The sequence below is a fragment of the Hypomesus transpacificus genome, chromosome 7 (genome assembly GCF_021917145.1).
Source record: "Hypomesus transpacificus isolate Combined female chromosome 7, fHypTra1, whole genome shotgun sequence".
NCBI lineage: Eukaryota > Metazoa > Chordata > Actinopteri > Osmeriformes > Osmeridae > Hypomesus > Hypomesus transpacificus.
Window position 1 is genome coordinate 7554596 of NC_061066.1, and position 27127 is coordinate 7581722.

Sequence of the window (27127 nt, forward strand, 5' to 3'; positions counted from 1 at the left end):
TTTAACATTCTTGCCCAATCATAAAATAGGACTACCATCGGCCTGAAAGCTACTAAGCTAGTTCACTCATCTCAATTTCTGAACGGTAGTCCCCCAAGTAAACTCTAGCCACCGTGTATTAATGATTTGATTGTCGACAATTTGTTTCGCTATTGAACTGTCAAAGGAGCCATCATAAGTCAAGGACATAAGTGATTTGTAGCCATTAACTTAAAATCAAAATATAAAACCCCTTACAAGCAGGGGCGACTCTAGGATCAGACCTTTATGGGGCTCAGCCCCCAATGAGAATGTGACATTGATACAGTGCCTTGCAAAAGTGTGAAACCACCTTGCTGATAAATCCCTAATTTCACTCGATAATATATTTTTTTATTGTGCAAAATATTGAATGGATGAAAAAACGAAGAAAGTCCCTTTCTTAATGAACTACCAGCATCAAATGAAACGATGATGTGTCAACAATAAATACAAATTGTTTTAACACGCTAGAACACTAAAACATTTAAGATAATAATAATTTAATTTTTAATGTATTTATTAATATTATTTTTAGGGGTGCCGAGATGAAATATAGGTGTGCTTGAGCACCCCTAAAGAGTCTAAAATCGCCACTGCTTACAAGCACATGTCACAGGGACCATCACAAATGACCATAGGACTACACCTAAACCACCGTCAAACATAATCTTCTGCATAACCGTGGTGTGTGTGTCACTCAAGTAAGTAGATTACTTGGTATTTGGCCAAGAGTGCTATTTCTAGCCATTGTCTAGTAATCAGGCACAGAGCCACTCCTAGTGATCAGTGTCAAAGGCAGGCTGCCAGTTTGTTACCTGGAACGTCATCCCACCACGTGGAGATCATTGGCAGTCAGATAAGTAGTGTCTGAGGTGGGATGATAAGAATCATGAAATTACTAATAGAAAGGTTATCAGATGGATTTCTCAAATGGTGAAATGAATCAAGCGATCAGCATCAGACCAAAACAACACAAGATTTTGAGAACAACAGTTTATTGAGAAGATAATTCATAATTTCTTACAATTAATACATACACAAGTAGACTACACTAAGACATCATTTCAAAATGTTGGTGGGTAGGGGTAGTAAGAGCTGTGTGTATGAGTAATAAACATCCTGCATTATTAATACAGAGAGCAAAAAAGCAAATATAGCTGGTTTAAAGTCTTAGCTTGGCCTGGATGCCGTTATGGAGTTTATTACTCAGTTTCACCTTAGGTCATATCTCGTTAATAGGAGAAACTCACAAAGGAAAACGTGTAAAACACATTTGTCATTTCTCTCACTCGTCCAAACATATCTAAATCACACAGTCACACCCATACCATGCAGATTCAGGTTTAAAAAAAAAATTGTTTAAAGCAAATTAATAATTTCCTGGAGGCCATTGTTTTGGCTTACTAAGTGGCTTTATCTCGGCATCAAAAGGTCAAAACAAGGTAGGTGTGACAAAACCAGAACAAAACTGTCTTTATATTGTGTATGTGCGGATATTCAAGAGGTGTTAATACAGGTGTAGGTCCATACTGTTGCCTTAAAAACTGATAGTGAAATGAAAAACGATGAAAACAGGGGAAAACAAAAGACACAGGAGGAGTGAAGAGGATGATGGTGAACAGCTGGCTCACTTGCTGGGGACGTCTGCTGTACTGTCACTGCCAACCTGGGCGGAGCCTGAGGAGGAAGAGCCTCCAAAGGGACTGATGGCATTGGTCTCCATAGCCTGGTAGACAAAGAACAGGAAGCCGGCCAGAGCGCTGAGCAGCAGCAGCTGCAGCCACATGGACAGGCCTCGTCGTGCCTTGGGCTGGACAGCGGGGGGCGCCACTGCTGCAGACACCAGCCTGGAGGAGGAGAAGGAGGAAGAGGAGAAGGAAGAGGGTGGAGGGGGCAGGGAGGTGACTCTGTGGACCACATGACTCTCTCTGTAGGAGGAGGTAGAGGTAGTCTCTCTAGGAGAGTGCAGGAGGGAGTTCTCCAACCACAGGTCACTGGACTTGAGGGGTCGTCCGGCTGCACCACGGATGGGTTGTCGACAGGTGGCGCTAGAGAGCGAGAGAGAGGTGGCGGGGTGGGATAGAAAGCGAGGACATTTTTTGGCACCTTCAAGTAACATTCCACACTTGTGAGTTATCCATCTGTAAGATTGGAACTACAAGGAATCCTGCTTTTGAGAACTGCCCAGACAGAGACTGGCAGTGGGGCTTCAACATGGCAACTTTTGGGGCTTGTGTGTATTTGTGCAGGCGTGCTTGAGGTCTTACTTGATTCCTGTTGGCGTGTTGACATTGTTGGGGAACATCTCCTTGAGGTCTCCTTCGTCCCTTCTGGAGGTCTGGTCTCCAGCTGCTATCTTCTCTACCTACAACACATGCGTCATTGAGTCAAGACATATTTAGAGGCAGGTTGTCATATGCTGCTAGACACCCATTTGCTAACATTAGCATGTCAAAGTGACCACCACTGTAGAAGTGCCTTTTGGATCATGTCTGACTGAAGAAAAGTTGTGAGATCGTCCCCGTTTTCCTCCAAGCAACCCCTTGTGAGTAATACACTGACCGACCAGGCCACCCTGCCTTGGTGAAAGGCCCAGAACTAATTCTCCTGTGACCACCAGAGACCAAGAGGAATGGTATTGTCCCGCAGAGCTCAATGGATACCTCTCCTAGCCCTGGGTCCTTGGAGAGAAGGGAGACCCCACCACACCTCCTGACTGGGGTGACAGTGGACGGCCGGATGAGGGGGATCTTCGAATGCCTCCCCTTGGGCAGAGGCACATCTGTAGACTCATGATGATCCTGCTCAGAGAGGTGTGTGTGTGTGTGTGTGTGTGTGTGTGTGTGTGTGTAAACCCGTAAGCCAGGGGGTGAGAGGTTAGTCCCCATACTTCAGCTGTCATGCAACTGTCAGTTCATCAACACACACTGAACAGCTGCTTTCATTCATCCTCTGCCACACACACACAGCACCATTTATAATCAATCAGACATGTGTTCATAACTATACCAGGTGTGAGATTACATTTAAATCACCTTCAGACACAGCAGTGCAACCCTAACCACCCATTGTGAGGGGAAAACAAAACTGTACCAAAGACAAAAGTTCATCTGGTGAATCAAACTGGGCGAAGCCAGCGTGAGCAGAGAGCTGTGTGGGGAGTGGGGTGGAGGAGATATGGCCCACAGGACTGAAGCAGAAGGAACCTGGGTCTACTCTGGTTTGGGGCCAGGTAGAGGGCTTGGAGGGCAGGCCAACCAAGAGGGGAGAGACCTCTTGAGGAAAAACCTTGTACTAGGATAGGAGTAGACTTGATCAGTACAATAGTATATCTCTGAAACATAACTGATTTATCTGCATTTAACATGTTTTTTTCCCCATATTGGGGACTTTTGGTTGGGTATGTTGAGAAGGTCTACCAACCGAAGCTAGTCGTTGGGGTCTTGTGTTCTTCCCTACAGGAGCATCAACACTCTGGTCAGGATCCTGAGATGACCAGAGGTGAAATGTCAAATGTTAGGAGTTTTGCGTTCAGTAGTGGCGAGTCAATACCAAGATTCTAACCTGAATCAAGGCAGTGTTGAGCAGGGAGACTGGCGAAGGAGAAGCAGACTGGATTGGCGTAAGAGGAAGACTGAAATCCTCTTCACTGGGCTTAGAGTCAATAAATCAATACACAGTCAGAAATATCCCCAGTCCCTTCTCACAGTTCGTATTAAAACAAAACTAATAGATCAGTTCTTTTCAGAGCTAGATTTAGCCTAAACCGTAACCATGCACCACAACGTGACCAGTAATCTTCGGGCTAACCAACACCCAGTGAGTGTGTGAGAGAGAACACCTTCCAGTTGGGTTGCCAGGTGGGGAGACAGTGGGTACTGTCAGGGGCTCTGTGGTCCTGGGGAGGCCTGTGGCCCTGGGGAGGCCTGTGGCCCTGGGGAGGCCTGTGGAGGTGGATCCTCCCTGAGGGGCCTCCGGGTTTGAGGCCAGCCGACCCCTCAGTGACAGAGGAGAGCAGGACAGGCTCAGCCTCAGAGGTGGGCTGAAGGAGCTATAACAAGAGACACACCATGGACAGTCATCTAGAGCTGTGGCCTCTTCAACCCTGGTCCCCAGGGGCCCACTTTCCTACTGCATGTTTCCCACACACCCGATTCAAAACGACCATTCATTTCAATCAGGTGTGTTGGAGCAGAGAAACAAACATACAGGAATGTGGGGCCAGAGGACTAGGGTTGAATGCAACTGGTCATGAGAATAGACCTATACTATCTAAAAACAGGGTTCAAGGAAATATAACCACTTCAGCACTGTTACTAATGTAGATTTCCATTCAAAAACAAAGTAGGCCTATGATTTACAGTGAGACTGAAACTACTTATGTGAGTACCAACTCAAGTAAAAACCACGTATGTCCATGACACCCAGTGCCCCACCATCCCAGGTGAGCCATACCACCAGAGCTAAGCAGCTGGAGCTACCTGCATCCCTTTAGGGGAGTGTGAGGGGCTATCAGGCCTGACCAGGTAGACAGCACTAGTGGACCGGGGCTGGGACATGGCTTTGGGCTTTAGCAGTGGAAGGGACTGCCTCTTCTGTTGGGTCTTGACTGCCGGCTTGGGCAGGGACAAAGACTGGGCTGGCAGTTTGGTTTTGGAAGAACCATGCAACAAGGGATGGGCAAGTTTATCTGGCAGGTCAGCCAACAGAGGTCTGGGTTCATTAGGGATTCCCTGAAACAGCACAGAGGAAGGCAGAAAGGGGACTAGTAGTAGTAGTAGTATGGAGCTGCTGAACTGGCAGCCAATCAGCACAGCGCTGGAAGTTGTGATCATCGTGAAGGGCACATGAGAGGCTGTCAAGAGGAGGAGGTACCTCGGGCTTGGCATGTCGGGGTGTGGCATGAAGGGCTGGAGGGGGAGGAGCCACCTCAGCTGCAGAGAACTCTGATAGGTCCTGGTGTTTTCGTGGGACAAGGAGGAGGTAGTCATGGAGACAATGACAACACTATTCACAAATACAAACTCTAACCACAGGAGACCTGTTCCATAATGCGCACTACAAAAAGAGACTTGAAGAAACCTAATGAATCAGTTTCTTTAAGGTCACATTAACTAACATGTAGGTTGCAATCTTCGCGTTGTATAATACATTTAAGCATCATGAGCTTGTTGAATTGCTTCATGGAACCAAATCAATTAGCCTGGCTTATTTGATAAACTCGCTTTATAAATCAGGGCCCAAAATGATGTAACACACACACGGCCCACATTACTAAAGCCATATCCATTCAAACTTGTGAACTCAACACATTATACATTTCCATGCGTCTTTGCAGGTACAACTGAGCTATCAGACCGCATGTAAGATGTTCTTGTGAGGACCACAGCTGAAGCTAACCACTGTGCCACAGTGAAGTGTCATGCAAAGTAGCTAACTGCCACCTCCAGTGCACACCCTCAGGGAGGCTTCCAGAGAGAGGAGGATAGCGTTACAGTCTCCTCGCTGACAGCTGCTGTCTGGTCCACTCGAAAAGATGTCCTCCTCGCCCTTCTCTTTATGTTCAGAACCGGCTGGGCTTCCTCCAGATCACCCACATCATCCTCCTCATCTTCATCAAACGACTGCTCATTCGTCTAGACACACACGTGCATGCACACACACAAAACACCCTCCAAAATTCTGCATTCTTCCACACAGACGGGTAGTTGGCTCACACACAATACCTTCCATCTGGTTATCATTTTCACTGACTAAAGTGCCAGTTTTATACATGCCCTATTTGACCAGCAGGAGGCGCACTCTGCAGTCACATGAAGAGGAGGATTTCTCGTGAAGGCCTTGAAACCACGTGCCAGAACACAGTCTTGACAATCACACTGATCTGGCACATTACATTTCAGTCTTTGTCTTGGGATGCCTACATTTAGGTTAATAATTGCCTGATGAAATTTGCTAAAATGTTTGTAACCAAGGCACTTTTGGTTTCAGTTAGTCTCAAGAGATTGTGACCAGGAATGCAACAGTAATGACAGGCCTGCTTCCTGGCTGAGCTTGGATTGTGGTGATCACATGATTGGGGGAGGGGCAGAACTAAGGCAAAAAAGGAAGAAAGAGTGAGGAGACAAATCAGGGACTGCAACTGGACAGGAAGAGAAAGAGAGGGAGAAAGAGGGGGGAGAAAGAGAGAGCGAATCCATGCAGCAGCTAAAGGAAAACAAGCTAATCCAAGTCATGTGGTCCCTCTTGAAGTCCAAGCCTGTTGCTATTATTCCCTGACAGTGAGAGAACAGGCTAGAGAATGACAAGGAATGAGTGCATGAAGGCGGCAAGTTGGAAATTGGTCATTTCTGCTCAAGGTATCTAACAAAACACAAACTCTGGTTTGATCAGGTCTTGTTTGGGACACAATACAGAATTTCAGACAACCCATTTTATCAACCAGAGCAGGTTAAGAGACCAGATCCACCAAACTCACATACTCTGGAACTATAAACCAGAAACTAAAAACAACTGGTGTGTGTTTTCCAGGTGTGTTTTGCTCATGTTTGTCACAACAAACATGGCACTGAGAAAGGAGCTCACTCTGTTGTGCTGGCTGCTGTGAGTCCTGGTGGTGACAGGGGTCTTCCCTCTGCTCCTCACCGGCCTCTCCACCACTGGCACTGGGACAGGCTCTGGCACTGGCACTGGCACTGGGACAGGCTCTGGCACTGGCTCTGGAGCTGGCGTCTCCTCTGACAGCCAGGGAAACATCCACAGTCAAGAAGCATAAGTTCAGATTCAGATACAACAGTAGAGACTGTTTTGAAATGATATAAAAAGGTCATTTCATAACAATCAGCACCGAGTAATGATTGTGGACGTCTCTCACCCTCCTCCTTATCACTGTAGCGGTCTGAGTCAGAGTTGCCATTGTGGTTGCTGTCGATCTCCGTCACCACAGGTGAAGTTACCACCAGCTCGGGGGGGCCCTGGTCAAGTAGCTTCTGTAGTTTCCTCTCATACAGCTTACGGGTGGAGGCTGGAGGAACACCAGGCCAAACATCAGCACAGCGCATGAAGGACAATCAGTCACCAGAAACACATAGCTGCTTCTGAATGAACAACTGCTGCCCCGCCCCCCTTCTTGTCTTTTAAATGAAATATAACAGTTTCTAAGCAAGAGAGCGAGAGCGAGAGCGAGAGCGAGAGCGAGAGCGAGAGCGAGAGAGAGAGAGAGAACTGTTGTCGGTGCCTCACCCACGATGGGCCCAGCGTTGACTCCATACTTCAGCAGCTCGTCCTTCAGACCCTCGCTGGTCAGCTCTGTCACGTCCAGGTCTTCTGGAGAGGGCTTGTCAGTCTTCCTGGTGGCTTTCTATTGGAGCAGGGGAGAAAGGTCAGATGTCAACCTTTATTGACTTTCAAATTCCCCTGCGACTTGATAACATTCGTCTTGCATTCATCTCGTGTGTGAGAAAGGCAAATAAAAGACATTCTGAACAAGATGGCACTTGAAAAGGATTGAGGCTGCATTTCACATTTAACAACTGGAATAACCAGACGTTGACCTTCTAGCATAGGTTTTCAAAGCGTTAAAGAAAGGTTTGCCTTGTTTTTAGAGTAGTAGTGTGCTAACGGAACTCTAAAGGCCTCTGATAGAGACCTTTCACCTGCTAAGCAGGTTTTGTATCACATACAGTGCGTGGATTGTGTTATTTTTGTCCCGTGGCCTCACACATTGTAATCAAATCCTATCATGTTCAACGAGGTGAATGTGCTACGTGGTTTTGAGATGGATAAAATTCCCTTAAATGAAAGTTACTCATCTGTGCTACATCCTCAGTTATTATATCTGGTCTTGACACAAAAAGAGCTTCAGGAGAACTTAACAAAGTCTCACCACAGTACATCCTACTTAACTCATCACAGCTGACATTCTCAAAAGAGTGTCTGTTTAACCTACAGCGAATTTCCACATGATGCAGATGCAAACAAACTAATAATTACACACACACACAAACATCCACACTCCTCAGGGCATTGTGCTTTTGAAGGATGATATGCGGATTCCTTCCTGCCCCCAAACCATGGGGACACACAGCTTTAGGGATGAAGAACAATAACAGAAGTTGTAGTCGTAGTAGTAGTAGTAGTAGTGTCGACAAATTCCTCAATGTCAGCTCATCAAAGACTGCAGCTATAATGACAGGCCGGCCCCTCCCCAGCCTACAGGAAATGACAAAGTCTTTGAAGTTGACCTCTTCCTCGGAGGTAACCGTCTGAAGTAAACCTGCATTATGGTGTTCTGGAGTGCAGCCTGGTTCCTTTAGCACACAGCCAGAAGTATGTCTGCCTTACATCAATCAGTCTGCCAAGAAAACCACCTGTTGACCTGCTATCCACGACCGTACAGACAACCAGTCAGGGAGACAGGCTTAACGTCACACGTTTTTGTAGCAAAGAGGCAGTAACATGCAGAGTCGGGAACTGACATTCCTGCTGGCTGGAGCTATAAGCCATGGCTGCTCATGTCACACACAACATGTGATGTGATCAAGGAGGAAGACGGGGAAAAACAGGGAGGAGCGATGCCTAGAACAAATACGAGTGGTGGGAGACAGGGTTGAAAATCCAGGACAGAGAGAGTCTCCTACTACTGACTCCTCACAGAAGGTTCTCTGTTGGGGATAGTTTGGAGCAAAGCCCAAAGATTTCCAAATGACAGCATTCCAAGAGGAGGGGAAAACACTCCACACTCCTCCTCCCTGACCACACCCTTACATTTAACAGGCATATTTGGCCACTGAGCTCACGGCTAGGGCCCAGAACCTGTCCAATCAGGGTCTCTCTGGCTGAGAAGGCCTCCACATAGAGTAAGCATATATAACACCAATGTAGAGTTAAACAACATGGATTAGAGTGATTGTGTGACTGTCTGGTTTTCTGTAATGCTTCGACAACGACTGTATATTGTTCCTTCTGGCAAAGCCTGCAGGCGGTGAGTTAGTGACCTAATTGGGAATCGAGTGATTCCCTGTGTTCAGAAGCGACTACGGATACCAGTCAATTACAGGGCGGTATTTCTGGTTAACCATAATGTATATGGTGAACACACCATCATTTCACATTTGGGGTTGCTATGACCACAAAAAGATAAACACTTTACACCAAAAGCCCCACAAAGGCAGGACACCAAGTAGACTACTTCAAACGGCCCTGTTTTTGATGGCTGGAAATCCACATTCAGGGTTGTGTGTGTGTGCCAGCTGTAAAGGTTTACATGAAATCCTCTATGACCTTTATCACCCCGCTAGGCTGTAACCACAGACACATGCCAGAGTGTGAGTTTACAAAAGAACAACATAGGAACTGCTTGAGTAAAAGAGAAAAAAGGAGCCCACTTTAAGAACCGATTGCATGTAAACATCTGTGCTTTGGAAGTCTGAGCACACATTCCTCTTCCTGGGAAAGTATTTCCTCAATAAAGAGACCAAACCCAGTAGGAAAACAGCTCCATCCGCACCAGAACTTCTCCCTCCACATCCCCTTCATCCACCTTCTTGGATCCACCACTTCCATGCATTCCTGCACTGGGCCCAGGTCCAATAGTCTGGTCTGGTAGAGAGTACTGTCAAGAGTGATATTAACTACAAAGCTTTGGCCTTGCTTTTCTAACCCACCCACCCACCTCTATCCTCTCTCACGTCAGGGTTCATCTATACGGGTGGATATTGACACATATGTGCAAACCTTTGTTGGTGTATGTATGTCCACACCTTTCAATAACCTAAATACCTGAAGCTTCTATGAAGCAAACACAGGTGACCTGAACTTGGCTGGGTAAATGGTTAAATGATAAGCAAGCAAGACATGACGTGTGAGATCCATGCATATTGGTGAGTTTGATCCTGACAATAGCGTTTTAACCGTAAACTGCAACTAATGCACAAGTAAGAGTCGTCGGTGTTTTTTTCTGACGTCAACGTTGTTGATAGACGTAGCCTACTGTTGCCACCAGTCTGGCATTGCCTTCACAATGCCTGTCCCTGACTTCCTGAAACCGGCCTAAACGGGCTGGTGTTAAATTGACATCGGGCAGGAGGAAACACCCATCCCATTAAGAAATCTGTCACTGGCTTTGCAACGTTACAGACTTAATGAACACATTTTTTTTGCACTGTTTAGAATTTTTAAGCGCCATTCATTTAACTTTAAATTGGTTTCCAAACAGAAATGTGACGACTGCCGCTTAAGCAGTCACCTGTGTCAATAATGAGGATTCACATATATTTTAAGCGGGAAACTTCACGATCATGTTTATCATGCCTCTTCGAGTTTCTTTAAGGGTATACGTATTTCAGAAATAGGACATTAGTTTAGATGCTAGAAACAATGCATTTAATAAAAACAACAAAGCAAAAACACGACGGTTGCACCACAAAAGTGCACCACATTTATGGAAGTTGCAGCAACATATCCTTTTCTATTTATAGTTACTTCGAAAGAGACAACGGCGTTGCATTTAATTCACACGTGTATAATCCAAACAAACTCTCACCCTGCCCGAGCGACTTTTGTTGGATACTACTGGCGTTGGCAACTCTTCATCACTGGAGAAAGCGTCTAGGGTAGCGTTCTTCTTGTTCTGCACGGTCAAGCTTTTCAGATACAGCTGCACATAAACATCTTTTCTTTGATCCCCGCTCGGAAGAGCCACATTGTTGGCCAACAGCTCGCTCTTGAGTTTGTCTTTAGTGAGAACAGACGGGTCCTCGAGGTATTCCGGCATGTCTGTTAATTGTGAAAAATAATTCTCGCTGCTTCGGACAACAAAATGAGTACTGGGTTCTCTTTATGCAGCTAATCAGCTAACCAGCGCCTCTTGTCGGATATACAAAGCAAAAACCAAACTGCTAGTCAAAATTGGTGTGGTAGCGATCCAGTGAGTCGTTTTAATAGGTTCTCGTTGGTCCAAAATCGTTGGTTAAAGACAAGTTAAAGAGAAGAAATAAAGTACTCCCTACGAGTGTGTAAGTGCTACTGCTACCATAGCCAGTAATAGACAAAACACCGGCCCGCTGCCAGTGATGATGAAGGAAGGTAGTGAGCAAGCTGAGAACCACCATCCTGTGAACGCTGCCTCTATTGGACCGAAGCGGCAGAAACGAATTTTACCATTGGTGGAACTAGGCTATATGCTAATATGTTGCACTTATTGTACAAGCAATGTGTGAGGCATATGATTTCTGAGCAAAGATTCTAAAATGATCATTCATAGTAATATAAATAAAATAATACTTGTGACATCTTTTTTTATTTCATTACTCAACACTGCAAGGTTGCAAATAAAATAAAAAAACAATTCAATAAACTCAAGTAATTTTCCTCCCTTGTGTGTTACTGAACATTTCGCCAATATAAAACATGTTGACGGTTACATAGCCACAAAAATAAAATGTATACATAAATCTTGATACTTTCTTTGAGAAGAAAAAAAAACTTCCCCTCACCCGTTTAACCAGTGTATTTTCCAAATTAGAAAAAAAGAAAGTCTACGATAAATGTTCCCCCCAGTTTTAAACAAAGTAGTACATGGGGTCAAAACAACGTTGAACAAACAGGTAATGTAGATCTAGAGCTATTCAGAAAGAAAGCAGCCAGCGATGAGACATTGGCTCACAGGTCTACTACTTTTCTCTGGTGCCCATATTGTGTGTGTGTGTGTGTGTGTAGTTTGTCTGAACTCAAGTCAGAGCTCAACTCCACGCTTGTCCCCTGTAGAAGAGGATACAGGTACTGTTCTCCTGGTAGAAACACTGGTTTGAGGAGGCTGTAACAGCCTGCTCTTCTTACATTCTTCCCGTTCTCCTTGTTCATGTTCAGGCCTTTATCTCAGGGGCCGTGCAGTATGGAGTCTCAGAGATCTCTGATGCTAGCTCCTCTGCTGGGAGGAATACAATCAACAAATACAATTAATAACTCAATTGAAAACGATCTAGATGAGAAGGATGCTGACTATAGACCGAGCAGGTTTACAACAAGTACTGTATGTTAGGCAGCCAATCGAGACTCACCAGGAAGTATGCACTTCCACAGGCCGTAGGTTTTCCCCACTGCAGTTTGCCATAGACGGAGCGTACCATCTTCAGAGCCGCTGGCATACAGTTCCCCATCAGGACTGAAGCGCACACAGTGGACTGGTCCAAAATGACCCTTGTAGGACTCTACAATGGGTTGAGAGAGGCCAGCGAGACCAACATTTTTTCCTATAAACCAACTGCACAGTCACAGACTGAAAACGAATGTCGGTAATTTGAGATTCATAATTGAAAGAAATACGTCTCAATTATCTGTCAGGAATGCCATCTTAATAGGTGAGGCCTTCCATAAGATCCCAATTCCTTACCCAATTCCTCTTTGGTACTGTAGTCAAATTTATAGAGCTTAAAGTCATCTCCGCCAGCAACAAAGAATTCCTTGTCAGGATGTAGAGAGGCTGAGTGGATGGAAGCAGGGGCATCCACTGTCTTGATCAAGTCAAGGCTAAAAGAGAGTAAGACTCAGGGTCAATACCAACACAAACCCGAACAGAGACAGAGTTTTGACAGTACCTGAGGGCATTGTAGAAAGCGATTGTCTTTCCATAGGTGATGACTAGGACCTCTCCATCAGGGATGTACTCCATGCTGCTAACTGACATATCAAAGGACAGTGTCCTCACAGCCTCTGTGGAATTCCTGTCCCACAGTCTGAACACACATAGACATGGTATTAACCAGCTTCCACATGATGGTGGTTATTGTCATGACTCCATCTTAAGTGACATACTACCCTCCTGTTATCACTGTAGGCACAGGCCACATTACTCAGGGAAATGATCATGCAAATTCAAAACTAAATGTCTGAAGGTGTTCAAAGCTCTTTCACAACTAGAACAATGGACTTAAGGATATGCACACTAAAGCCACAAACACACACTCTGTGTTTTCCATCTTGTGTCCAGATTTCAATACAATAAAACCTGACTTGCCATGACGGCTAGGAGGTTAAGACCTCTAGGGGCACACAACTGACCTTACAGTTTTATCATCGGCAGCTGAGAGGATCTGCTTGTCGTTGTTGCACCAAAGAGCTTTCTTGATGGCAGAGGTGTGGCCAGGTATCTCCTGAGGCTCTGAGGGACATGCAAACACATCCAAGAACGGATGTATAGTAAATAAGGCAAAGTGTTGAAATGTAAACAGACAGCTGCATCGATACTGACCGGCTTCAGGTTTGCTGAGGTCATAGATGCGTATCAGCTTGTCGTTTCCCCCTGTCAAGAGGTGGTTGCTGTCCTGTCATCACAGACAGGACGTGAGAGAGAGAGCAGTTGCTGGATGAGTTGCCTGCCCGTCAGATCCATTTAAAAGTAGCCATGACAGTAACTTCGATATTACCTGAGTGAAATTGACAGACTTGACGATGTGCTTGTGTGCCAATGTGAGAACATCTTCTCCAGTCACTGCATCCCACACCTTTCTGGAGAGAGGAACGCCACAGTTAGTCACAGCGATGTATGTGGCCACATTCCACATGCACTCTTTCATATTAACATTTTGCGGACGCTCTTATCCAGAGCAACTTACAGTAAGTACAGGGACATTCCCCCGAGGCAAGTAGGGTGAAGTGCCTTGCCCAAGGACACAACGTTACTTGGCACGGCCAGGGAATTGAACCAGCAACCTTCTGATCAATAGCCCAATTCCCTAACTGCTCAGCCATCTGACTTCATATCTGATCCAATAACCTCAGTTCATTAAATCTTCCCATTTTCATCTCAGCGAACAGAAAATAGGGAGCAGGGTTTGGAAAGTATGTTTAAAAGTCTACCAAGAACACCAGTCAATGTCGAGCAGCTGTGTTTCTGTCCTGTGTCCATACTCACGCAGTGAAGTCAGCAGCAGCTGTCGCTGCTTTGGTGGCTTCTGTGTTCAGAGTGGCACCCCAGACTGCACCTTTGTGACCCAGGAACGTTCCAATCCAGTCCCCTGTGTCTCCCTGGCGCAACATGGGTTTACCATCTTGGAGGGTGGGAGAAGAGATCACAAGTCAGAGGGGCAAAGTTGACCAAGGATAGTTGGGTGACATATACAGCCAGTTATCTCCCAGGATAGATGAGCATTCTCATGAAACGTGTTCCAACCCATGAGATATGAGGATGGACAACAACATGAGCTTGCCTTACATGACGCTTGAGACATTTAGTCATGACCTTAATGACGTGGTGGTGTGAACTTCCTTACCTTTGCAGGCACTGATGAGAAAATACCCATAAGCAGTTATACCACTGAAGGCAAGATCCACAACAGGTCTGGTGTGGCCAGAGCAAGTCAGTGGCGTTTGCCTCATCGCCATGCTTTGCTGGCTAAGGAATAACGACAACAACTGCTAGAAGTTAACTGACAGAAATTCAACTAGCTAGCTAAACGTGAATAAGAAAGCTGGCTTTAGTTAGCTACAATAGTAGCACGTTAAAGCAGTAAAACACAAATTATGTGGAGATATCACTGTGCAAGGTTATGAAAATATACGTCAAACAAAGATAGCCTTCTAGCTAGCTAAGGCTTGATGTTTTAGTGAAGGTAAAATTATCTCACTCCCATCGAGGGTGTGCTAATAGCTACAATATTGCAACTAGCTAGCAACGTGAAGTCAGCAAAGTATCCGTAAAATCATAAACAGTCACCCAGCTGAAGCGCTTCCGGTGTCAATGATTTCAGCTTTCTTTCCTTCAAAATAAAGGTAGCTCTAGCCAATCCATTTTTAGATTCGTGTGTCTTTTGATTTAATATAGTGCTCGATCCCTTGATCAATATCCATATATGTACTTTGATCATTAATAATAATAAATTACCTTACGATGTGTTTGTGACTTGTCTTAAGTTCATATATGTACTAGTTTATATATACTTTTTAAAATGATTATCGTACGACTGTTTAGGATTAAAACGCATTTGTGATAATGGCAAATGAAGATAGCCCTTTGATCGATTAGTATTCACATGACACAGCTGCTCTTAATCAAAACTGTTGGTCTATATCGGCTTTAAATTAAAAAAAAAGATTGTAGACGTCGACATGAATACGTCGATGGGAAGTGTCTAAGGGTATTTGGTTTTAGTTAAACCTGGAAGTAACCTTCCCCATGACTTACTAAAATCATGAAGGACTCGCCGCTCCGGCACCGCAGGGACGTAGCTATATCGTAAACGAGTTGCATTTATGAGTCACACGATTTACCAGAATGCTTTGCGAATCTGATCTTTTTTCTGGGTGGGATTTTGTGAGAGGCGTTGCCGCATATCTAGACTTTTTATCCTTGCACCCAAGCTGGACTTCATACATACGCATTTACTGCCATACTGTAACCACCTTGGTGAACAACTGTAATTTTCAATATGGCCAACTACATCCATGTACCTGACGAGGCTCCCGCCGTACCCAAAATAGATGTAACATTAGACGAAAATGATTATAGGTCTGGCGCATTGAGACTCGTCAAAGAACTGAGACCGAATTGGAAACCATCTGAGGTCAAGATGAAGGTACTGACCACACAATATATTGCATTTGTTTTCTTTAAATATATAGGTACCTTGACGGTAAATTGCATTCGTCGATGGTATGTGTCGTATATGTTTCCTAGCTCCACTTACATAATCCGGGTGATGCGCCTTTTTAAATAGGAGCTGCGTCAACGCTTTGCTGCTTCTTTGCGTGGTTTAAACAGGATGAATGGACGAAGCGAAAAATATATAGGCCGTTTTACTGAGGCTGGCTGTCAAGGTTTTATCTATCAAAAACAAACAATGAAAAATATTAGGATCAGGAGGTGCAAACGGTACTAATACAGCTATTAGTAGGCCTATTCGTTATCATTTAGATTCTTTACATATCCAAACAGGCCTACTTTTTCTTTTTACGTGTGTCAAATAGACCTATCATAAGCACGACCCATATATTTTGCTTGCTAGAATCTGCCGGTGATGGTGGGGGATTGACATTTTGATCATGAATAGACAGTACGTGCTTCCCTGCACGCCCACAAATCCAAGACAAAAAGAGATCGCAACAATGCAAGATTTTCGAGGAATGAGGGGGGAGCCATAGCTTTTGGTTCGGTTATGACTTAGTCGTAATGTTGTCTAGCATGACACTAGGCAACGATGAACAGGGAGTGGTTTTTAAAATGGCATACATTTCTCGAAGTTTCTGTAAAGGGATCGTGGATTGTTCTAGATGTTTCCCAGTTGATCTGGTGTGGTCTGTGGAAATATCACTGAGATTCAAGAGAAGTGCTTCCGTCTAAGCTGCTGCTATGAAACATAGAAACAAAACACAAACAGTACAGTAGACCACCTCATACCAATATTTGCTTTTGTCCCAGTATCCTGCCAACCAATCATGTGAACACCTGGGAGAGGCATTAACAAACCTACTCTGCAGGTTTTAACTACTGAATGTAAATACAGTTTTCTAAGCTAACTAAGGGGGGTGGTACAAAGGATGATGTAAGAAATTCCTTCTCCCTCAAAACCAAAACAGAATGGGAAGAGTGGTTCCCTTGACAGTCACAGATCCGGGGGGGGGGGGGGGGGGGGGGGGGGGGGGGTTACTCTCGGTAAACACAGTAAAATACCCCCTCCACACCACGCCCCCTTCCCACCTCTCTGGTTGTGGGCCTATTCTTCAATTCTAAGAAAATTAGCACTCAGCACATGCCTGCCATAGCTTGCTACATCAAAATAAAATTCCTTGCGTGCTTCTGGTCTCTAGTCAATTCTTGATAGTGTACACGATTAGTGTTGGAATGCCCGGCCCCTCTCAAATGTTTCCACTCTCATTTAGGGGTAACAATTCTGTCTAAACCCCTCTCAGACAATCCCTCATCTGTAGAGCCACATCCATGCGTATCTCTTTTGTCCTCGATCCTCATCCAAAACACGAGGCAGAAGTTACGTCAGGTTCACAATGGTCAAAACATCACAAGCCCCTCCAGGAAGGAGGTGAATGACAGGGCTGGTGATTGGTTGGTGAATGATGAGGGTACTGACTGGATTGTATGTGAATTTTAGACTCCAGAGTCTGAAAAAACCTAGACTGTTGATTTGACAAAACCTTTGTCTAAAAAGTAAGATGATGTGTGACTAAAAGATGCAACTGGGACAACACGACAGGAAATACAATCATGCCAACACTCATGCCAATAGTGTAGTCAGGCATATGCCACTGATATCTAGACTGCTGCACAGAATGGTTGTAATGGCCCGACTTAACTTGGCCCACTATTTCTCATTCTCTTCCCCAACCCCCTTCCAGTTTTTCACAGATGGGATAACCAATAAGCTGCTAGGTTGTTACGTTGGGGCGACCATGAAGGACGTGGTTCTGGTTCGTATCTACGGTAACAAGACAGAGCTGTTTGTGGACCGGGAAAACGAGGTGAAGAGTTTCCGGGTGCTGCATGAGAACCGCTGCGCTCCACACCTGTACTGCACCTTCAACAACGGCCTTTGCTACGAGTTCCTCCAAGGCACTGCACTAGAGCCAGAACACATTCGCAGCATGCCCATGTTCAGGTGACTAACACACACACACACACACACATAACAAGAACAGACCAATGTTCAGGTGACTAACACAATGACATGCCTATGCTGAGGTGAATAACATACACAACAACCCAATACAGTGACATACCAGTATTATGATAAACCGTACTATTGTCCTGGTGATATATTATCCCCTCAGTTCAGTTCCACCAGAACATAGCTTCTGACACTATCAAGTGATAATATTTATTATCTCTTTTCACCATTTTATCATTATCCTCCCCTCCAAAAAGCTCCACGAGGGAGAGAATGTGAGGAATCAAGGAAGTACTTCTGAAACTCCACCCAAGTTCTTGTCACTTTAGTCATTTGAGGAAAATGTGTCCAGGCATTAAGATGGAAACTTTTGTTTAGGACATTCAAGTTAACAGTGACAGAAACACACCTAGTTTTTCTCTCTCAAGAAAATAAAAAGAACTGACCACATCCCTGTTTCTTGGACGTGAGAGAACTCTATGCTACTCCTCCTACTGTTGCTACCAGCCTCTCATGTTTCACCATCACCACCCTACAGGCTCATCGCCAGGCAGCTGGCTAAGTACCACGCCATCCATGCTCACAACGGCTGGGTGCCCCAGTCCGACCTGTGGCTGAAGATGGGCAAGTACTTCGCCCTGGTGCCCAAGCACTTCCAGGACCCTGAAATGAACATGAGGTGAGACATACTGCTCTCTAGGAGTGAGGGATGTGTCCCTGTTTGAGAAGTTCGTTTTGTGTCAGTGGATTGAGTTTCTTCAGGGCAGGCAGGGAACCAGTTTGAGATGATTCCTTCTCGGTATGAAGAACTGTGATTGATTGATGTGTAATGACGGCATTTCTTGTTGCTGTAGGTCCCATGCATTTGTTTTTAGCTTCTAATCTCGAACAGGTTCTTCTTGATATGAGTGCCATGCTGAATGTGGAGTTAGCACATAGAATATCAGGATGGATAACGTTTCAGGTGCCTGACCAATGACATAAGTGCTCACATGTGATGTCATGTTTCATACCTGACGAAATGGCCTCCAGGATAGTTTGGAATTTCAGTTCAGAATTGGGAGCTGAGTATCTAACGAGGTTCTAAGTTATCTGCTTCCTTTAGCTGAATGTTGTGTAATGTTGGCAGCTCTTTCTAAAGGGTGTTCTGACATTTACATTTATTCATTTAGCAGATGCTTTTATCCAAAGCGACTTCCAAGAGAGCGCTTTACAAAGTGCATAGGTCACTGATAACAACAAGATAGCCCCAAAAACATTACGAGTAGCCAAAAACATGAAGGACATATTGTGAACAACCAAAAATAAGTGCCAAAGGGAAGAACCATAATAGCATATACTTAAGCAAATTACAATTAAACAACATGAACCGCTTTATGTGCAAGTGTACCTGTCGAAAAAGCAAGCAACAATAAGAACAAAATATTTCACAGCGAACTAAATATTTTACAGCGATTTCTGACAGCAATGTCTGTTTACCACCTTCGCCTTTCAAACCTCCCGCCTTTTCTCCAATCCTCAATCCCTCCCGCCTCCCCCCCAGGCTGAGTGTGGAGGTGCCCAGCTCCAGGTGTTTGAGGCAGGAGATGGTGGAGCTACAGCAGAGCCTGTCCATGCTGGGTTCACCTGTGGTGCTCTGCCACAACGACCTGCTGTGTAAGAACATCATCTTCAACCAGGACGGAGGTGAGACTGCCCCCCACACACCTCAGCTGCTGCACACTCCCACTATAGCAAACACTGTACTGTACTGTACTATACTGTACCACTACTGCGCTGGCCACCGCACAGGTAGGACTGCATTTATATTGCCCCCCCCCTCCCCTTCCCACAGTCCTACAACATGTAGGATCAATAACACCCAAGTCATATAATTAGATTGAGCGGCTCGTTTCATTGTGCAAGGCTAATAGTCTATGCTACTGATTTTAATGCTATGGACCGGGCTGCGTTGTACACAGCACCCCCCCCCCCACCCATCTCCTACCCAACCCCTTCCACTGCCATGTCATTTCAGCCTGCAGTGAAGGGTTACCATGCAGTAGCCCTGTTGAGTTTCATTAATATCATGTTTTTATTTGGTGGTGCTTTGGGAATGTTGTTCTTTTGTGATGTTGTGAATGCTTTTTTTGGCACTAACGCCCCAGTGAGTGAAAAGAAGACTCTCTTAATAGGTCAAGGTCGACTATACTGGTCACTGGCCTTCCTAAGAGGGGAGGGTTTGGACACCTGGGGTGAGGGCGAAGGGTTGGAGGGGGAGATAAGAGTATGGGAGGGAGGGACGTGTGTGGGGGAGGGAGGGTGGAGGGGGGGAGCGATCTCACAGCTCCTTGTCTCCAGCTTTTCTCTCCTAGGAGTGACTGCAGCTGCAACAAGGGTGGGAACCCTGGCCCGGAGAAGAGAGAGAAAGTGCGAGAGAGAGAGAGAGACACACAGAGCTTTGAGGAGCCCCACCCAGTTCAGACCAGTGCAGCTCCCTTGATCTCAGCCTAGAATAGATGTAGGACCTGTCTCTCTCTACCCATTGTACCACACTTGTCCCTGATAACTGAGTTTCACCCTGCCAGACTACGCCCTCATTCCTAGAAACAGCGCAGCATTGGGAGCCAAAGGAGGGATCTGTGGATTCTAGTAAAACTTCAATTTCTTTGAGAATGACGAAATAACCTGCCTGATAGAATCCGAACACTGCAGTGAAAATCTCTGTATTCATTTGACTTCAGTCTGTACAAAGTGGCAGGGTCTTGTAGTTAGCATATAGCTGGTTTACCAAACAAAAGTGTAGCCTGAGCTAGAAGTAAAAAAAAAAAGAAAGAGAAAACCTTCAATGACAGATTTTGTATTTTTTCCTCCTTGTATCTGGGAAACCAGTTCTCCGAAATTTTGAATTAGGCCCCTCCCCCACTGTAAAAGAGAAGAGCATAACCTCTTCTTCCGACAGTAACATTGTTTACCCTCCCCCTCCTGCCAAGGCTGCTGCTGAGGCATACATAAACCTCACCACTTTTTTTTTTTACCACTAACTTCCCTTTCAACAGCGCTCGTAGTCAAGTTCAGACGATAATTGCCACTCGCTGAGAAAAGGGAGATGATTTTACACTCACAATTTAGCTAAGATTTCATACTGCCCTCGGAACTATTTAGCTTTTATTGAAGTCAGGTGACAGAGAAAGAGAGCGAGGCATAGTGTGAGGGAAGAAAGAGAAGGAACTTAAGAAGCATTTGGCTACATGGATTTTACTTAGAACTTAAACAATTATTTGAACAAGCATATTTTAAATTGTGAGAAAGAGAAGAGATAACAAACTATTCCCCTTGCCCTAAAGCCAAAACCTGCTGTTGTCTTTGCAGCAAGAAACTACTTCATTTTAACATTTGCATAAAAGTGGGAGGCGTCATAATATCGGCTTGTATGTGGACCAATGAAAATGCGGCTTTGGAGGGGAGTGTTATAAAAAGGGGAAGTGTGTATGAGGCCACTGTGAGGGGGAAAGGGGGTTGGCAGCAGCAGCCTTCATGATGTGAGCTTGTGTGAGAGTCTGTGTGTGTCTGACTGTGTGGGTGGATGTGTGTGCGCGCGCATGTGTGTGCGACAGATGTGCGTTTGCCCCAATCTTTTCGTCTGCTGCACAGGGCTATAGGCACTGACTGGAGGTGTTCTGTTGTGTCCCGCAAGGACCGCACCGCGTCTGGTAACCACCTCACGTGTCTTTCTCTGTAGTCCAGCACTCTGTCAGACAACCTCAGACACGCACACACACACACACACTATATATATCTGACACACAAGGCCGAAAACATGTCGGCTACAAACACAGGTTATCATTTGTACTTATTGGATTTGAGTGTGTCTATAGAGCACTTTAACAAGACTTTAACGCCAGTGTAGAACTGGTTTATAACCCTGGTGTGTGTTATACAGCTAGCCAGATTTGACTGTTCCATCCACGGTATGGAGGCAAGGCTTTGTATTTTGATATCTCCATCTCTCCAAACATTAACAGAGAATGCGTCATTGTTCTTCAATGGCGATTGCAACCTAATGCAGTATTCATTTCTCCCCCCTAGAGGGCAGCACTGTCCCCTTTTCTCTCCCTGGCGCCTTCCTTCGTCTGCATGATTCATCTTTTTTTCATCTGTCCACCTCACGGGTCAATTATCATCGCATGACTTTCTCCCAGATTGCCCCCTCTTCCGGACTCTTCTATTAAACAAGCAGATTCACCCTGAACTGACATGTCTTCCTCTCTTATTTTCTCCTCCGGTTCTTCCATCATCTCTTGCATGGTGCTTTGATGAAACATCCTTTAAAACTGGCTCCCATCTTTGTGAAGCCTTTTGAGTATGTGGAAAAAGTTGATGACCCCAACCTCTTTGTTAGAACATGACTGATCTAATGTATTTTGACACATATGACAGACGTGGTTGTCCCTGTCTATATAAGTGGAGAGTGTGGAAGTGAAACTAACAAGGCTTTAGAGATTGGAAATCCCCCTTTTTGATTCTCAGAAAAAGAACAAAACCTCCATTATGACCACGTGGGTTGTCAACTTTCTCCATCAGTCCTTCAAAGCATGGGACTGTTTCCTGTCTCTATGTATTCACCTCTTTAGTCTGTCCACACTATATCACCTTCATCTCAAATTTCTGCAGCTCGTCATGCTCAAAATGCAAACTCTTCCTCCACTTCAACCCCAAAGTCCTGTGAAGGCTGTCAGTCAAACTAGAAAATAACCTGGATAGACTAGACTAGGATAATCAGTGGGATTAAAACACAGCATTGCTATGTCCCTGCTTTCCATCCGCTTCTAAACAAGCCTTCCTGTCTTTCCAGGCAGTGTAAAGTTCATAGACTACGAGTATGCAGGGTACAATTACCAAGCCTACGACATTGGGAACCACTTCAATGAGTTTGCAGGTAAGTCCTTCGCAGAGTGTGAGTAGTTGGAATGCTCTGATGGCTGTCACACACCACTGCCTTGGTACACTTTAACCACTGGTAATGGGCAGAGTTGGTAGATCAATATCCAAATACAGTGTGTGTGTCGTTCAGGTCTGAACGAGGTGGACTATAGTCATTACCCGGGCCGCAGCCTGCAGCTGGACTGGCTGCGGTCCTACCTGGAGGCCTATAAGGAATACAAGGGCCAGGGCAGCCAGGTGACGGACAGAGAGGTGGAGGTGCTCTACGTACAGGTCAATCGCTTTTCACTGGTGAGTCACACGCTCACACACACACACGTCCAAAACACACGCTCACACACACACAATCCGCAGTGAAATACAGCCACTTTTGTACACAGTTCTGCATACGGTGTACGTTGACCTTAGACAGCATTTCATCTCAACCTCGTTTGATGCCTGGCGTTGTTTACGCTCAGTCTTAGAGGAAGAGCAGGGCGGGAGAAAGGCCCTTTGCTCGAGGAACCGGGGCCAGCACCACTTCCTTTCTAAGCTTCTCATAGGGAGCAACAGGGAGAAACAGCAGGCTTGCTTTGAATATACAGACATTGATATCTGACCCCTGTGCTGCACTCTTCAGAGAACTAGACGTGATACTTACAAACTACCGGAGGAAGCTAATTGCGCAAGAAAGCCTGCGTGCGTGCGATGCCAAAGGCATGAGTCATAGCCTGGTTGAATGGCTCTTGGCTCATTAGTTCAGTTTATGGTCAGCAGCAAGGTCAACTTGGAGTCAGAGTGCTGCTGTGTGTCCAGATTAGACTCTTCTTTGTATGGTCCTGTGTACAGCAGAAGGTAACAACTAGTTGCACAACTAAACATACAGAAGCACTATTAAAGTGCTGTGCATTTACACAGTAAGTTAATTACTTGTGTAAAATATTGTTTCGAGAGAGAGCTAGGCTTACTTTATTCACACTTCTCCATTGCTACTTTAAGATCAACATGCAGTAGACAGTCATTCAGCAGACAACCTTGTTGATTAGATAAAAAGTAATAAACAAAGGAATAGTGAAGTATAATATCAATATTAGATATAATTACATCCTGGCCATCTTTATTTACTTGACCCTCAAACATTCTCTGGCATTTCGGATGAGATTAAGGTGACCTTGGTGTGTAGGGCGCAGGTCAATGGGTAACTAGAGCACAGGGTAAACCTACACCACTGCAGGACAATGCTGCTGGTCTCCAGGGAGGTGAGCTGTTGTTGTGTGGTGTAACAGAGCTGGGCAGAGAGGCATAAACAAAAACGGTAGCCTGGACACCGTGACCTGCAAAGCCCTGTCTGGATCAGCCAACAGCGGCCTAGCAACCTCCAAGGACACACAGCAAACATGGGCTCCAATGGAGGGGCACAACACTGGACCACCAGGACCTTTCCTCTTGGTCTGCCCTTTGTCTTATTACCATCACTTCCTCTCATTTACCATCACTTCCTCTCTTTTACCATCACTTCCTCTCTTTTTTCTTACAAGTGTGAAAAAGGTGATGCCCTAAGACGTTTTTCTTTTTTTAACGGTTTTATTAATCAACCCCAATCTTCTATTCCTTTGTCTCTAGGCATCTCATTTCTTCTGGGGTCTCTGGGCTCTGATTCAGGCCAAGTTCTCAACCATTGACTTTGACTTCATGGGGTAAGACGCCACAGCTATACAGCTGTACTGAACTGCACGAATACTGCAAGAATACCATGACTAGATGTGAAGTTACATGTTGCAAGTTTTGTAGCTCATCTCCAGTGTGTGAGCTCTTTTTTTACACACATGACTTTATTATTATTATTATTTTGTTGGTCTCTGTATGCTAAGGTGATCAGACGCCACTTGTCAGCTAGACATGGCATAGCGATATCTTAGCCATACGGTCAGCACTCACTGTTCCCTTTTGTTGAATGCTTTCTTTCAGATACGCAGTCCTTCGCTTCAACCAGTACTTTAAGATGAAGCCAGAGGTGGCTGCTCTAAAATTCCCAGAATAAAAGTCCTACTTCCTGCCCGGTCCTCATATGTTAACTGTAGAGCTCCCCCTAGGGGCCAGAAAGATGAGCCAGAGAACCTGTGCAGACCAATCTATCACCTCCTAGACCCTGACTACACTCCAGGCCAGGCAAGGAAAACCCTTGACCCTCCCCCAGCCCCACCCTCACCCCCAAGCCTTTCCTATTAACACTTTAACTGTGTTTACCCACCTGAGACTGAATTAGAAACCAGACACTATCCAACATACTGCTCCCAACCAGAACAGATCCATCCACACCTTTTTAAGTAGTTTTCTAGCCACAGAATGACCAGATATAGTATTCAATGATAGCAGCCAAACACTATGGCTTGTTTGTTTATAACAAGCAGGCAGGGCACATGACCATGGATAATAAGGTTAGTCTAGTGTAATGTTAGCCCAGTGTTGCGTTCCCAGCCTACAGCCATAGGGCAAACATGGACCAATTCAGCTGTGTAACGAATCAAGTGTCTCTTGTCAAAAAGGAATGTTTTAGAGAAAGACAACCTCTAGTGTTCTGGAGTTGTAATAGATAAGGAGGATCGATTAGGTTCAAGGATCTTGTTTTTTTTTTTTATGTTTTAGGCTATTGGTTTTATGTTCTAGGTTCTATGCTTGAGGCTCCATATGAGGTTTGATGCTCCAGGTTCCTGACTGATGGGTTACACCAAGGATTTATGTAGGTTTACGTCCCTTCCTACTGAGACAAGGCATCACTTCTCCCTAATATGGGCCAGTCACTGGGTCAAATGTCTCAGTATCAGCACCACACCTCATGGTGCTGTGAAGCCTTCAGTGGGGCCACAGTCACGCCTCCCCCTCCACTGCTACATAGACCCAGTCTGATCAGGCGCTGAAGTACAGAGCTGAAGTTCTTATCCTTCACCGACAGGGCTTGTAGTCCAGGTTAAGATTGGGTTCATTCGGGGACAGCGTATGAGACATCGTATCAGTCGAATTAGGGGACCAACAAACACTATTTTCTCTGACGAGTGTTACTGTAGACAACAAGTCAAAGGCTTGTCTCCTTCTATTTGTTTGTTTTTACAACAGTGCTTGGTTGAAGACTTTCTTTACCAGAGGAACGTTCATCTATTTGGTTAACTAACCAACACCAGAGTGCTGAAATGTTTTTGCTGTATATAATGCACGTGTATTTTTCCACTTAGACACGCGGAATAAATAATGTATAATATTAACTTTTTAAAAGTGGCTCGTTTTTATACCTATTTAAGCATCTGGAAGGTCTCGGACTGTGATGTGTGTCAGCCTCAGCCAGGGCTGACACTGTGGTGTGTCCCACGACATCACTTCCTGTATGAACAGACCTTCCACTTGGACTGTCACGCTGTCTGTCCTGTTTGTCTGTCAGTCTGTCCACTGGGACTCAGACACGACGCAAGTCCAGGCATCCGTGTGTTTACCACATGCCTGGGATTAGGCCTTTTGTTTTTCGTTTGCCTTTATTTTGGTGTGATTTCATAAGGGGTGACGGCGTGTCGGTCGCTGTTGTACATATTCTGACAAACGCTAAAAGGTCCAACAGTCCTGGTTTGGAACGCAGGGCTGTGTGCTTGGTCTGAGCTACAGTTTGGTGTGTGCGTCCTCTCTTCCTGTCGTCTTAGGGCGGAGATGTTCACGTGTGGTCATACCATGTTTTCATAACTCCTCAGTGTTTACAAGGTCCCATCCTGTCAGAATGTACGCCTGCACAGAGAGACTTTACTCTAGGTATACAATAATGTTTCAGTTGGAAGCCACAGACGGATGATGAAACGGCTATCCTCTCACTCCTGCCTGATTCATCCTGTGTTTGTTTGTTGTTCCAAGTACATTTTAAATGTGAACGTCAGAGACTCTGTTTCAGTGTGTATAAAACGCCCACAATACAATGTTTCTTGTGCACTTGTTTAACATTGTAAAGAAACGCATAATGCTGATGTCTACTCTGGAGACCTGTAGAATATGTGTATATGTACATTTCAAAATGTAATTAATATCTTTTGCTCGAACGTTGTCAAATGTGAATGAATGTACATATAGGGAGATCTGTTTTTTCTAAATTTTGCTGTTGGGTAAGAAGTAATTCTGGGTAAACTGTGAAATAATGTAACATTTAAATACTGTAAACAAGTGCTTTGAGAAAAAGATTAAAGTCTATACCCTTGCCCTGCTTGTTTTCTTCCATCCCTCAACCCTTTTTAGCTTTCTGCAAATCCCAGGTATACACAATGAGTTACATTCAAAAGACTGTCAAACAAAAAATGCCTGAAGTACAGTATGTATTACTTTAGAGCTGCATAGGAAATAATAGAGAACATTTCAGTTGTCTTCCTCTGTGAGTTACCACAGCTCACCAGCAGGGGGGGGGGTAGAGTCTTCAGTAGAATATTTTGAGCAGTGACATCACAAAGTGCAAACCTGGAAGACATAAACTGACACTGATAATATGTGAAGTGAATGATTACAGTTTACACCCCTCAGTCTAGTGTGAGTGAAGTCCTGAAGGATAAAACAACCGGTGCAGG

General features: G+C 45.0%; 4 protein-coding genes across 10 annotated transcripts; 1 reads left to right on the top strand and 3 right to left on the bottom strand.

The window, feature by feature from the left end:
• Nucleotides 1–999: 999 nt before the first annotated feature.
• tmpoa (thymopoietin a) lies at nt 1000–11120 on the bottom strand. 2 transcript variants are annotated; one of them, XM_047023075.1, is made up of 7 exons: nt 10565–11120; nt 7264–7381; nt 6896–7045; nt 6740–6758; nt 6607–6709; nt 2289–2386; nt 1000–2069 (listed from the first exon to the last, which is right to left on the bottom strand). In XM_047023075.1, exons 1-7 carry the CDS (start codon nt 10793–10795, stop codon nt 1649–1651), a joined length of 1140 nt encoding a protein of 379 aa, XP_046879031.1. In that variant the 5' UTR covers nt 10796–11120; the 3' UTR covers nt 1000–1648. The 2 variants fall into 2 exon arrangements, with proteins under 2 accessions (XP_046879031.1, XP_046879030.1); XM_047023074.1 differs by having other exon boundaries at nt 6607–6758.
• LOC124469652 lies at nt 2393–5472 on the bottom strand. Its single transcript, XM_047023084.1, has 2 exons — nt 4503–5472; nt 2393–4072 (listed from the first exon to the last, which is right to left on the bottom strand). Exons 1-2 carry the CDS (start codon nt 5010–5012, stop codon nt 3827–3829), a joined length of 756 nt encoding a protein of 251 aa, XP_046879040.1. The 5' UTR covers nt 5013–5472; the 3' UTR covers nt 2393–3826.
• Nucleotides 11121–11301: 181 nt separating the features above from the next.
• On the bottom strand, nt 11302–14884 carry LOC124469651 (serine/threonine kinase receptor associated protein). Of its 6 annotated transcripts, none has more exons than XM_047023079.1 (10): nt 14735–14883; nt 14292–14413; nt 13934–14069; nt 13446–13527; nt 13271–13343; nt 13081–13180; nt 12618–12755; nt 12413–12549; nt 12081–12272; nt 11302–11950 (listed from the first exon to the last, which is right to left on the bottom strand). In XM_047023079.1, the coding sequence occupies exons 2-10, from the start codon at nt 14401–14403 to the stop codon at nt 11886–11888; spliced, it is 1035 nt and encodes a 344-aa protein (XP_046879035.1). In that variant the 5' UTR covers nt 14404–14413; nt 14735–14883; the 3' UTR covers nt 11302–11885. The 6 variants fall into 6 exon arrangements, with proteins under 6 accessions (XP_046879035.1, XP_046879036.1, XP_046879037.1 ...); XM_047023080.1 differs by having other exon boundaries at nt 14646–14883; XM_047023081.1 differs by having other exon boundaries at nt 11302–11947; nt 14292–14884.
• Nucleotides 14885–15318: 434 nt separating this feature from the next.
• On the top strand, nt 15319–26767 carry etnk1 (ethanolamine kinase 1). The gene is made up of 8 exons (XM_047023076.1): nt 15319–15593; nt 17368–17627; nt 18175–18315; nt 19180–19322; nt 22471–22554; nt 22690–22850; nt 24162–24235; nt 24507–26767. Exons 1-8 carry the CDS (start codon nt 15447–15449, stop codon nt 24577–24579), a joined length of 1083 nt encoding a protein of 360 aa, XP_046879032.1. The 5' UTR covers nt 15319–15446; the 3' UTR covers nt 24580–26767.
• Nucleotides 26768–27127: the final 360 nt, after the last annotated feature.